Source organism: Lutra lutra, chromosome X (assembly GCF_902655055.1).
Source record: "Lutra lutra chromosome X, mLutLut1.2, whole genome shotgun sequence".
NCBI lineage: Eukaryota > Metazoa > Chordata > Mammalia > Carnivora > Mustelidae > Lutra > Lutra lutra.
In genome coordinates this window covers 80,110,436-80,123,415 of record NC_062296.1, presented here as the reverse complement: position 1 = coordinate 80,123,415, position 12,980 = coordinate 80,110,436, and the positions used below count along the sequence as shown (strand labels likewise).

Here is a 12,980-nt window from a genome sequence, read left to right as displayed (position 1 = left end):
AGAGATCTTCTTTCCAGAAAAATCCACATAGTTCTAATATTCTGCATTCAATTTCAAGGAATTCCCAGATCTCCTGGATCCCATCCATGGTATCCTGGTTGAAGAATCCCATGTTAATGAAGAAACTGATTATGCTCAATTAAAGATCAACTTACCTAACCCCCACTGAACCAAGCTCTGCATCTTGGGCTTAGTTTGGGAGTACATTTCCTAAAAAGGTGAAAAGAAAATGAATGAGAAGGATATGCTGATTAGAAAGTAACAATAAATATATTTGTCTTTACCGTATAAATTATCATGTTATTAACACTTTTTGGACAAAGGGATATATTGTCTATCTGGGTTTTTCTGTGTTCTTTTTCTCTTGTGTAATTTCCCCTTCACTGCAAATTGCTCAGCAGAACAGTATTATTGTCACAGGAAGCAAACATTACAAGCAGAGCAATTTCAACAACTCAGGCTTTTTATTCTTCTGTTAAATTCAAGAGAATGGACAAAAATCAATCTCCTTGATAACTGAAGTGGCAATCCTCTCCCCGTGAGATGCAATCTCTTTCATATTAAGTCTATTTCCTGATATGTCATGATTTTAGAGTCTGTATCTAAAAACTGCCCTTCTGAAGCAGGAATGACCACCTTGAATGGGACAAAGGAGTCTATATCCAAGTTTTGAGAGACACTTAGCCTAATCCTGGAACAAATGAAGTACTAACATTCTCTTAACAACAACAACAACAATAAAATGGCTTTGTACATGAACATCATATAACCTAAAGAAAACAATGGACTAGCTAGAACGTATTCCACCTCAAGAAGTCTACAACGGGGCACCTGGGTGGCTCGGTCAGTTAAGCATCAGCCTTCAGCTCAGGTCATGATCCCAGGATCAAATCCTGTGTGGGGATCCCTGCTCAGTGGGAAGCCTGCTTCTCCCTCTCCCTCTGCCCCCTTCCAATCATGCGCTCGCTCTCGCTATCTCTCACATAAATAAATAAAATCTTTAAAAAAAGAAGTCTAAAATAAAGTTAGAAAAAGAGACATATGGACATCAGAAGGTATCAGAACCAGTTGCCACTTGGAAAAGGATTTGTTTTGTTTAATTTGGTCCAAGTCAGAACAAGTTATCCTAATACTATTAAATGCCCTTAAACAATAAACACTGAATTTAGGGGAGGACATAAAAAAAAAATTTAAAAACTGAATACTGCTTCATTAAAATTCATTATTGGTATTTTATGCCCATAAAAAAAAGAAAAACTACAGATAAATGGCTACAGTGATGACCTATTTTTTTTGTTAGCATAATCTTCTCACTATACAGAAAAATTAAATTAGTTCTTAAAGGAAGGGGCTAGAAATCACTGGCTTGAAAAAGGAGCCAGGTATTAGAAATATTTCTATTGAAGAAGGCATCATCCTGAAGAAAAATAAAGCCATTGTAATCACAAAATGGCTTTTTTATTTAGAAGTAGTACAAATAAACATGTTGATAATTATTCTGTCATTTAGAGAGGTATTTTGCTACACTGAGCATCATGCACAGATGAAAAAGTAAAAAACAAAAGGCAATCTGAGGTTGAAAGGTTAAGAGACAAAGTACTTTTATAACCAAAAAAAAAAAAGCACACAAAATAACCTCAGTCAATGCCTACATGATAGAAAAATATTTGCACAAATTTGTGGACCTTATCTTAACCAGCAGATGGCTTAAAAAATCTTCTAGAACAAGAGAATAAAGTCTAAGCTTTTTACAACACATTATGTAAGTCTTTAGATATTCATAACTCAATAATATGGTTACAATACTTATGTATATTGGCCTAATTTATATTGCTGACAGAGTCTATGCTTACTGTTTTCTTCTAAATTGATAAAAAGAAGTTCAGCACTGGCAGAGAGAGTGGAAATGAAAACATTAAGACAAGCTCTGGATGAAAATTCTGTCTGTAAATCTCAAGCAAAGTAGAGCTAGACCATGTCACACACATCTACATACTTTGTACTAATCTGCCATCAATTTTCAAAGTCCAGACCAAGTATGGCAAACACTTGATGCATCAAAGCCCACAAGAGCATTCTGTAGATTGTAATCTTCTATTTCAGATGTTAAAAATTGCAGAAATGCTTCCATGAACATAATCACAAGAGCCTGATCTAAAACCTGAGCGGGGAGAGAAGCCCATCTGTGTATGTAGTCTTTGGTCACCTATTAGAGCATTCAGAATGTTCTGTAGCCATTCCTGTTACAATGGCTCTGGTGTGTACACTTTCTGGAGGGGGAGAAAAACTTCCCAATTTTTATATAAATGCTTACATTATATCCTCTTCCTTCTACTAGAGTTCCAGCCCCATATCCTCCTGTGAGAGACAATGATGGCTTCCTAGCTGCGACCAACAAGATAGTGACCAGTCCACTCTCCAGTCAAGGTGCCACACGCAGCCTGGCAGGAGGGCCATTCTCCCTGCAGCGATGGCAAAAGCCACCACCAGGAAGCTAGGGCTCTCGGCTCCCCTCAGAGATGGCACTGATGAACACCGTTAAGTCAGGCCCTCTGAAGTTGGAGACCTCTGTTGTGCCTTTTTCTGAAAACATGCAGCCAATAGAGACTTTTCACTCTGGACTCCAAACAGAAATGGGTCACTCCACTTTCAGAACAGCTGTACCTGACACCAACTTGTATACGGCTCGCAATAATGTCGGAGATGTGAAATGCTTTCCTCAAGTGGGGTCCTTGGCTCTTCCACATATTTAGACTGACCCTCGGGAACCGAGTAGAGTGAAAGCTGCATACATGAAAAAAACAAAAAGAAATCAAAAAGCACAAACAGTCACGAGATAATGTAATCAATCATCAAACTGTTGAGCATCACTCTCTAATAATTCATGAACTGCTGTGACTCTAAGGGTTTCATCCCCCCGAAACTTACTCCAGAGGATCTTTGAACCTGATTTATCAGTAAGAACAAGGCCAAGAAGACAGGACTATCAAGTGTCCTCTCCTCCTCCCACTCCAGTGGTAGCAGACAAAGCAGCACCACCCCCTTATCCATTTTCTATCCTGGCATTTGGTATTTCACCTTAGATACAGTATGGAAAAGGGATTCTATTACTCTAAAGTGGGGAGGAGATGTAAAAAGAAAAAAAACTGAGTTCGAATGATCAGTCTGGTGCTAATCCAAGCAGGAGAGCAAGTTTGTTCCCCACCCAGAGGAAAAACTGTTCATAGTCATTACTGGCTGCCTTCTTCACCCTCAAAAAACACCACAGTCCCAAGGCCTGAGAAGAGTATAAAGGGCAAAAGATAAATTAATTAGCTTTTTGAAAACACCATTCAAGTAACCTGGTTCATGACTGAAGGCAGATCTTTACACTATTTTACTCTAAAATCAACAGATAGCAAATATCCAAAATAATCGGTGGGAAGTATATAAAAAAAAAAAAAAGAATGTAAACAATGGCAAGAAGATTTCTTCTTTTATTTATTTAGTATTTATTAAGCATCTACTTATGAGCCTCTAATGTGCCCAAGAAGAATGAACCCAGATCTTTAATTTCTTAGAGAGGGAAAAATGCAAATGTTTTCCTGGCTTAAAAGCAGTCTTAGAGGGGCGCCTGGGTGGCTCAGTTGGTTAAGTGTCTGCCTTTGGCTCAAGTCATGATCCCAGGGTCCTGGGACAGAGCCCTGCATTGGGCTCCCTGCTCAGCCAGGAGCCTGCTTCTCCCTCTCCCTCTGCCTGCCACTCCCCGGGTTTGTGCTCACTCTGTTAAATAAATAAAATCTTCAAAAAAAAAAAAAAAACACTGAAAAAGAAAGCAGTCTTGGATGAGGCGGGTCACTTAGAAGTGACAAGCAGATTCCCCACAAAAAAAAAATCTAGGAAATATTCCTTAATTATGCCCTTAGCTAACTATCATTCATTAAAGTTTGTTGAAAAAGCTACCCTTTAGTAGCTTCCCATGAAGAAAAACTGTAGGGGAATCCACTTTCTACTTGGAAGTGTCTTCTAAACTGTCCTATCTCCTGATGTACAATTTGTAGACTTCGTATAGTAACTAAAGCAGATGTTCAAAATATATCACAACATGAACGGCATGTTACCTCATTAACCTTCACAGAAGCTTTGTGAGGTGAGTCCTTTTTAGGTGACGCATAGACTTTGAAGGTGAGCAGACTCAGGCTGGCCGGCCCCACAGCCCTCTGAATTACCTGAAACACAGAAGCAATCTTAAAGCCTTCGATGCAATAAACCGAACATGCCTAATGTGAGCACATTTATAACTTCAGCGACTTCTGCCCTAGAAGGCTTACTGCGCTTTATGAGAAACAGATGTGTTCCTGAAATTTTATGGAAACTTGAAGAAACGTGTACTCATGGACTTAAAATTTCAGGTCACCTTCACCTTAATTTCCAAGACAGTAGTTCCTAAGTTTTTCTACTTAGCCTGTCAAGTGAAGTAAAAGATACGTACACAGACATGTGTGCATGCTTTTAAAAATAACAGAGAAATGTTATGGAATGATTTTAAAACTGTAACAGTCTCTATCTCTCTCACACATACAAACACCCCTCCACCAACAGTGGAAGAGGTTTCAATGATCTCAACTAGTGATTCACTGAAGAGAGTGAAGATTATTTCTGTAATTCTAATAACCAAATTTTCACAAGCTTTCTCTTTCCATTCCCATTCAGAGCTGGTCTCCTCCAAATTAAGTTCCCCAAGTCAGTATCTTTTCATGCCTTGCCCTCCCTCACTGGGTCACTCACACCCAGGGCTGCAATGCGAATGCAGTCCCAGCCCAGAGCTCCCTCCTGAGCTCCCAACTCACTTATCCAATTACTCCTGGACATTTGTACTTTTTTGCAAGCCATGTCCAAAATCAACTCATCGCGATCTTGTCTTGTGCCTCCAAGTCCACACTTCACCTGATGGGTGGGTGTGTGCTACAGAATCAAGTCAGAAGGCTTTCTTTTCTTTTTTTTTTTTTTAAAGATTATTTATTTATTTATTTATTTGACACAGAGAGAGAAAGAGATCACAAGTAGGCAAAGAGGCAGGCAGAGGGGAAGGGGGAAGGAGGCTCCCTGCTGAGCAGAGAGCCTGATGTGGGGCTCGATCCCAGGACCCTGGGATCATGACCTGAGCCGAAGGCAGAGGTTTAACCCACTGAGCCACCCAGGTGCCCCCAGAAGGCTTTATTTTCTATCGTAATCCCTTACCTTACACAGCATGTGACCAGCTAGCATCTTTACCCCAGACCGGTCCCTTCTTCCTCTACTTCCTTGCAGGCATGGTGCCACCACCCAACCAGGCAACCCGGACAGAAACTCTGAGGTCATGTTCACACCACCCCGGCCTAGCAGTCAGCAAGTCCTGTTAACTCTAACTGTTCAGTAACCTCCGTTCACTCTCCCCACTTTATCTCCTGCTGTACAATCTTCCCTTGAGCCCTCTTTTCTTTCTTAGATTATTTCCAGCAGCATTCTAACAGCTCACCTGGCCCTCTGATGACTCGAACCACCACAATGCAAAAGAATGACCTTTCTGTACTGCAAATTAATTATCTTCTAGCCTTAGTTTGAGATCCTTCCTTATTTATTATCTTTTATGCGGACTTTTCTGCCAGGCAAGCAAGGCCCATTATGATGCGACCACAACCACGACCACAACCACCTTCTTTCACCTGGCGTCTGCCTTCCCCACAACACACCAAATCCCTAGATTTCTCCCCTGCTGTTGCCCAGCTTCCTGGGTTTACATATGCTGCTTCCTCTGCCTGGAATGTCCTATCCTTGCTTTGTCTTGCTGTACAGCTGCCTCAGCAGGGAGTTATACTGCATTTTTCTTTTCTTTTCTTATTTATCCATTTATTTACGTCTATCAAGTTCTCCCCAACAGATCGGAAGACCTTTCGCGACACTGCCATGTCTTACTCTGTCTCCCTACTGCCCCTGCCTGTGCCTAGCACAAAAGAAATGTGCGGTAGTAACTGTTCACTGCCCGCATGAATGGATGGAGGAGAGGTGGAAAATAAATGAGTGGCTGACCTGTTCTAACTCTGTAGGCATGCTTCAGCATCATGGAAATCATATTACTGAGATCTGCAAGACTAGGCTATTGTGAAAGACTAGGCTATTCCACAATACTCACAAAACATACCGTGCTAAATAAAACACAACAAAATGTCTGTTGAAATGTGCGCCTGGAGTTACACACAAAAAGGGAAATTCCTACTTCGGAAGCAAATAAAGAGCTGGAAGCTATTTAGAGGAGTGGCTATGACTTTAACTGATTTAAAAATAATGAACATAACCTGAAATAGTAAGTGTTCACCTTGAAAGGACTTAATTTCAAGGCAATATTGCTACAAATTTCTTTTGTTTCCAGAGTAAAGCTTAACCAGCTACTGCTGGCAGTCGGTGTGGTCCCTCCTGGCACGCCAGGGGCCTATTAGGCTGCTGGTATCTGGAGGTGCCAACTCAGTGCTCTCTGCCCCCTGGGTCTGTCCACAACCTACCCACAACACTGCTTTGAACTGGGGACTTTCCCCTGAGCCAGCTAGCCTTACTCTGGACTTTGATCCCAAGAGCTGGTGCCTCACCCTTCCCCACTCCCCATCCAGCACCGCAGCCCCCATGCATTTGGGGTTCATACTGTCCTCTACTTCATCATTCTTTTTTAAAGATTTTTATTTATTTGAGAGAGACAGAGAGGAAGAGAGAGAAAGAGAGCACACAAACAGGCAGAGGGGCAGAGAGAAACAGATTCACTGCCGAGCAGAGAGCCCAATGCCGGGCTAGATTCCAGGACTCCGGGATCTCGACCTGAGCCAAAGGCAGATGCTTAACTGACTGAGCCACCCGGGCGCCCCTACCTTCATCCTTCTTTGACATAATGCCTTATGCTGACCTTTTAAATTCTCAATTCCTGCTTTTAATCCTTAATCCAATCTACTTCTCACATATTTTGTTTTTCACCTTGTAGCCTTCTGTTGTTTTAATGCAGATTTCTACTTCTTCTGTTATTAGTGATTATTTTCACTCCCTTTGATCTTTTTAATCTCAATTTACTCACTTTTTAAATGTGACATTTTATTGGACTCTTGATTACTTTTACTTTATTTTTCCCTTTCATCCACTTCTCTAATTTCAATATTAAGTAAAGCCTGGTCCTTTATTGCTCAAGTTGTTTTCTCTCTCTTCTCCTGTCAGTCTTCCGCCCCCTCCAAAGCCATGGCCCCTCCCATCCCACAGCAAGAACTGTGCCCTCGAGGGCGGGAGCACCCAAGAAAGGTCCCTCCTGCAGCTGCCCTTTCAGCTTCCCGAAGGCTCTCAACAACTACAACCAGGAAAAAATAACCCTCACCCCAGAAGACTTGGGAGAACTACAGTTTAACACTCCCTAGGGCCACAGTTCTCTCTGCCAAGAGCACATAATTTACTTCAGGGTTTCTCAATCTCAGCAATATTAACACTTTGGCCTGGATCACTGTTTGATGTGAGCGCTGTCTTGAGCACTAGATGCTTCCTGATATCCTTGGCCTCTACCCACTGGATGCCAGTAGCACCCCTCCCAGGCATGACTCAAAAGAATGTTTTCTGACATCTCTCACCATCCACACTTCAAGCAAATCGGTATGTCTTTAAAAATCCAGGGCCTCGGATCTAATACACAGTGATAGAAATCAGAAAAGTCATGCCTAGAGGAGGGGGAGTGAAGCGTGGGGAGGGGATAGACTTACTGAGAAAGTTCCCAGGGAACTTTCTGGGATGATAGAAATGATCCATGCCTCGACTGGGGTATGGGTTACAGAAGGCATATATACATGTGTTAAAACTCTAACTGTAAGATCTGTACAACCTAACAACTGTACATCTCACTGTACATAAGCCGTATCTCAAAAATTCCATGCATGCCTGAACTGCACCAAGTCCATGCTAAAATATGAGTGGAAACTGGAGGCCAAGGGAGATTCCTAAGGAAGCTGACTGTGGTACCAAACCAGGTGCTACTGACCTTTGCGACAGCAACCCACACAAGGAGCCTCAGTACCAGGTCCACAGGCAGACCAGCCTGACGCTCGTGCACTGCCCAACATCCTGGGTGGTTCCCTTTTCTTTTTGGCATCAATGGGGCTCCTCTTGGGAGAGACTACCGCATCCTGCCTCAGCCAGACCACGTGTTATCACAAATGCGGGTTCTGGAGGCGGGGCCCCTACCGGGTATTTAACGTAACTTGTGAGAGCTCATACTGAGTATTCAGGCCAACCCATCTGATACCAGAATTTAAGAAGAGAAAGGCTATTTAAATGGGCAGAGATCACTCCATGAAAGTGAGAGAGCAAAAGAGGAGTCAAAGAACATTTTTCAATCTCCTGTCTCCTCCAGGAAGAAAAAAACCCCACTAATCTGGAAGTGAGATGGCTTGAAGAAAGATTTAACCAACTTCCAGAATCTGGATCACTAAATCACTTCAGCTCTGGCTTTATCACCTTTTCTCCAATGGACACTTCTGTTGGGTTGCCTTGTGTGAGACTAGAACACAGAGGCATCCTCTCTCCAGGAGGGGTCTTGATCCATTATGGTACAACCAGACTGAAAATACCTCCTGGGACCTTTACTGGACCTTTTCTGAGAAGCTGGAACCTCTAGGCTGTGCATACCCCTGGCCTTACTGTCCCAAGAGACAGTACTTGAGAATGTTTGCGAGGTTTACTCTCTACCCAGGACAGATGGCTTGGCTCAGAAAATGGGTACAAAAGCACCTTCCAAGAGCGGATTAGACATGCTCTAGTTCAGATTTGAAAAGTTTGGCTTGATAAAGACCAAAGTCAAGCCCACTCTGTTAAGAAGTGCATCTTCAATGAGTGCTAAGCTACTAGATTCAACAGCTTTGTTGCTTTAGATCCAGCCTATCTTCTGGAATATATCCTTGAAATGTACTAGATGCCTCTCCTGGAACTCAGTTGGGGGTCTCTAAGTAAGGACCCCAGTGTGGTGATTTCAAACTAAGGACCCCAGTGTGGTGACTGGTCTGAGGTTTTGAATACAGCTGCAAAAAATCTCAGTCACAGGGAAAACTAAAATCTGACTCAGACAAAGGTAAGTTGGTGATGCTTAGCCTTGCAAACCTCAAGGGGAGTACCAGCAAGTTTCCTGGCTCATGTGGCTAATCCTTCTTTCTTTTTGTCTGATTCTATTCCCCAGCAACGTATCCTAAACTCTCCCTTATTAAGGTATATTCTCCAACTTAAACATTTGGATTCTTCATCTTTCAACATTTGGTTTTACATAACCCACAAAGGGTTTTCATCATCATTAGAAACTGAGCACTGGGATTGGCAGGTGGTTGGATGGGGCCTAACAAGGAGTGCCATAAATGGCATAGACCACCACCGTCTTTAAGGATTTCTGCTTCTCACTCTCTTCAGTGAAGGTCATCAAGGACTGATGAGAGCAAAACAAATCTGGCTAGGAAAGCAGGGTTACAAACAATATGATAATTAGAAGAGGTCAACTATGATTTTATTGCAAAAACAAATTTATTATACACCTACTCCATGGCAGGCACAGTGCAAAATATGCCACAACATTTAGGGAGATATGGTCCTTGCCCTTACAGAGTTTCCAGGAAGCTAATGAGTTTACTCAAAAAGCCTCAGGTCACAATTTAAAAAATAAATTAAAAAGAAAAAAACACTTGGGCTTGAGACTGAGTTTAGCCTTCAGCTCCAGCAGCAAAGGAGACCTTGGACACAGTTAGCCAAGATATGGATCTGGTGAGGTCATAAACACTCAGCTCATAATGGGTACCCAGAAGGCTAAACTGTCCTTGTTTTGCAAATAAACACTGTCCCAGACTCTGTAACTCCGTGATCACTTTCTGATTTGTCCCAGTAAAACTGTCTTAAAGACAAATAAAAATCTCGAGCTAAATAAGCCATTTTCGGAATTACTCAAGCATGCTCATAAATGGTAGGGCTCAAACCCTGACAACTTGCTTTCTTTTTAAACTTTATGAGAATCCAGTATATAGTCTCTCCCATCTTCAAGAAGGGTGACCCTTTCTTCTCCCTAAATTAAAGAACTATGATCTTATTAGACCTTTCATTTAAAATACATGTCAGTTTCCTTTTGGACAAAATGTAAGCCTCACGCTGTAAGCCTGCATACAGAGGAGGATTCAGAATCACCTGGGGAAGGTTTTTATTTTTGTTTTTGTTTTTGTTTTAGGAGCAGAGATTCCAACACATTTCCCCATGGTATCTGAATCAGTAAATCCAAGGGGGGCCCAAGAATCTATTCCCACAATCAGCCAAATTTAGAAAACCACTATTCCACAAGCAGATGCTTGGGGAACAATTATTCAACTTAGGTTTGTATAAACACTGAAATGTACATACTTTTAAAAACATCTGAAAGCACGAAATGAAAATTGCCCTAAACATAAAAATAAATAGTGACTGGCCACCGACTAAAGAAGTTATGGGATTTATTTACATTCAATAAAAATCTTTCCATCATAAACACAACACAATCAATACCCTTCACCCCTAATTCTCAGTCTATCACCCATTCTTCTATCTTCCTTCACTGACAAATTTACTTTAAAAATAGACTATGGTTAGAATGGAGAATACTGGATATCCATGGGGCACCTGGCTGGCTCAGCTGGAAGGGCATGTGACTCTTGATCTTGGGGCTGTGAGTTCAAGCTCTACGCTGGGTGTACAGATTACTTAAATAAATAATATATTTTTAAAAAGAGGAGTAGAGCCCATGATGGCAGAGGAGTAGGAGACCTTAATTTCTTCTGGTCCCAGGAATTCAGCTAGATAGTTATGAGACCATTCTGAACACCTGCCAACTTAACCCAAGATCAAAGAAAAGAATAGCTGCAACTCTACGAATAGAAAAACGACCACTTTCTGGAAGGTAGGACGTATGGAGCCCTACAAGAAATACTGAAAGGAGTCCTCTAAGCAAAGAGAGAGCAAAAAGTAACACAGACCAGGAAGGAAGAGAGACAATATACATAATAGTCATCTTACGGGCAAAACAATGGCACTAAATTCATACCTTTCAATAGTTACCCTGAATGTAAATGGGCTAAATGCCCCAACCAAAAGGCACAGGGTATCAGATTAGATTAAAAAAGAAAAAAAGACCCATCAATGTGCCGTCTGCAAGATACTCATTTTAGACCCAAAGACACCTCCAGATTGAAAGTGAGGGGGTGGAAAACCATTTACCATGCGAATGGACATCAAAGAAAGCTGGGGTGGCAATCCTTACATCAGACAAATTAGATTTTAGACCAAAGACTGTAATAAGAGATGAGGAAGAACACTATATCATAATTAAAGGGTCTATCCAACAAGAAGATCTAATAATTGTAAATATTTATGCCCTTAACATGGGAGCAGCTAATTATATAAGCCAATTAACAACAAAATCAAAGAAACACATCAACAATATACAATACAATACAATAATATCAGGGGACTTTAACAGCCCCCTCACTGCAATGGACAGACCATCTAAGCAAAAGATCAACAAGAAAATAAGGCCGTTGAGTGACACACTGGACCACATGGACTTCACAGATATATTCAGAACTTTCCACCCCAAAGCAAAACAATACACATTGTTCTCTAGTGCACACGGAATAGAAGAGATCACATTTTGGGTCACAAATAAGGTCTCAACTGGTACCAAAAGATTGGGATCATTCCCTGCATATTTTCGGACCACAATGCTTTGAAACTGGAACTCAATCACAAAAGGAAAGTTGGAAGGAACTCAAATACATGGAGACTAAAGAGCATCCTACTAAAGAATGAATGGGTCAACCAGGAAATTAAAGAAGAATTTAAAAAATTCATGGAAACAAACGCAAATGAAAACACAACTGTTGAAAATTTTGGGGATACAGCAAAGGTAGTCCTAAGAAGGAAGTATACAGCACTACAAGCCTTTCTCAAGAAATAAGAATGATCCCAAATACACAACCTAACCCTACACCTAAAGGAGCTGGAGAAAGAATAGCAAATAAAACCTAAACCAAGCTGGAGAAGAGAAATAATAAATATCAGAACAGAAATCAATGAAATAAAAACCAAAAGAATAGTAGAACAAATCAACACAACTAGGAGCTGGTTCTTTGAAAGAATTAATGATTGATAAACAACTGGCCAGACTTATCAAAAAGAAAAGAGAAAGGACCCAAATAATATCATGAAAAAGAGGAGAGATTATAACCAAAACTGAAGAAGTACAAACAATTATAAGAAATTATGAGCAACTATATACCAACAAATTAGGCAATCTGGAAGAAATGGATGCATTCCTAGATACCTATAAACTACCAAATTGAAATAGGAAGAAATAGAAACCTGAACAGACCCATAACAAGGAAATTGAAGCAGTAATTAAAAGACTCCTAACAAACAAGCCTCCAGGGCTGGATGGCTTCCCAAGGGAATTCTACCAAACATTTAAAGAAGAATTAATACCTAGTCTTCTGAAACTGTTCCAAAAAATAGAAATGGAAGGAAAACTTCCAAACTCCTTCTATGAAGCCAGCATTACCTTTATCCAAAAATCAGAGAAAGACCCCACCAAAAAGACCAGTATCCCTGATGAATATGTATGTAAAAATTCTCAACAAGATACTGGCCAATAGGATCCAACAGAACATTATTCACCTCAACCACATGGGATTTATTCCTGCGCTGCAAGGTTGGTTCAACATCCACAAATCAATCAATGTAATACATTACATTAATAAAAGAAAAAACAAGAACCATATGATCCTCTCAATAGATGCAGAAAAGTCATTTGACAAAGTACAGCATTGTTTCTTGATCAAAACTCTTCAGAGTGTAGGGATAGAGGGTACATACCTCATAATATCATAAAAGCCATCTATGAAAAACTCACAGCGAATATCATTCTCAATGGGGAAACACTGAGAGCT

The 12,980-nt window shown here is 40.9% G+C and overlaps 1 protein-coding gene across 2 annotated transcripts in view; it reads right to left on the bottom strand.

Annotated features, from left to right (window-relative positions):
* Window positions 1-12,980, bottom strand: part of APOO (apolipoprotein O) — a 61,184-nt gene that overhangs the window by 29,041 nt on the left and 19,163 nt on the right. For both annotated transcript variants that reach the window (XM_047716261.1, XM_047716262.1), the window contains exons 2-4: window positions 4,101-4,208; window positions 2,665-2,784; window positions 156-210 (exon numbers count right to left, since the gene is read on the bottom strand). In XM_047716261.1, the coding sequence (XP_047572217.1) occupies window positions 156-210; window positions 2,665-2,784; window positions 4,101-4,208 (283 nt within the window). The remainder of the gene's footprint in view (window positions 1-155; window positions 211-2,664; window positions 2,785-4,100; window positions 4,209-12,980) is intronic.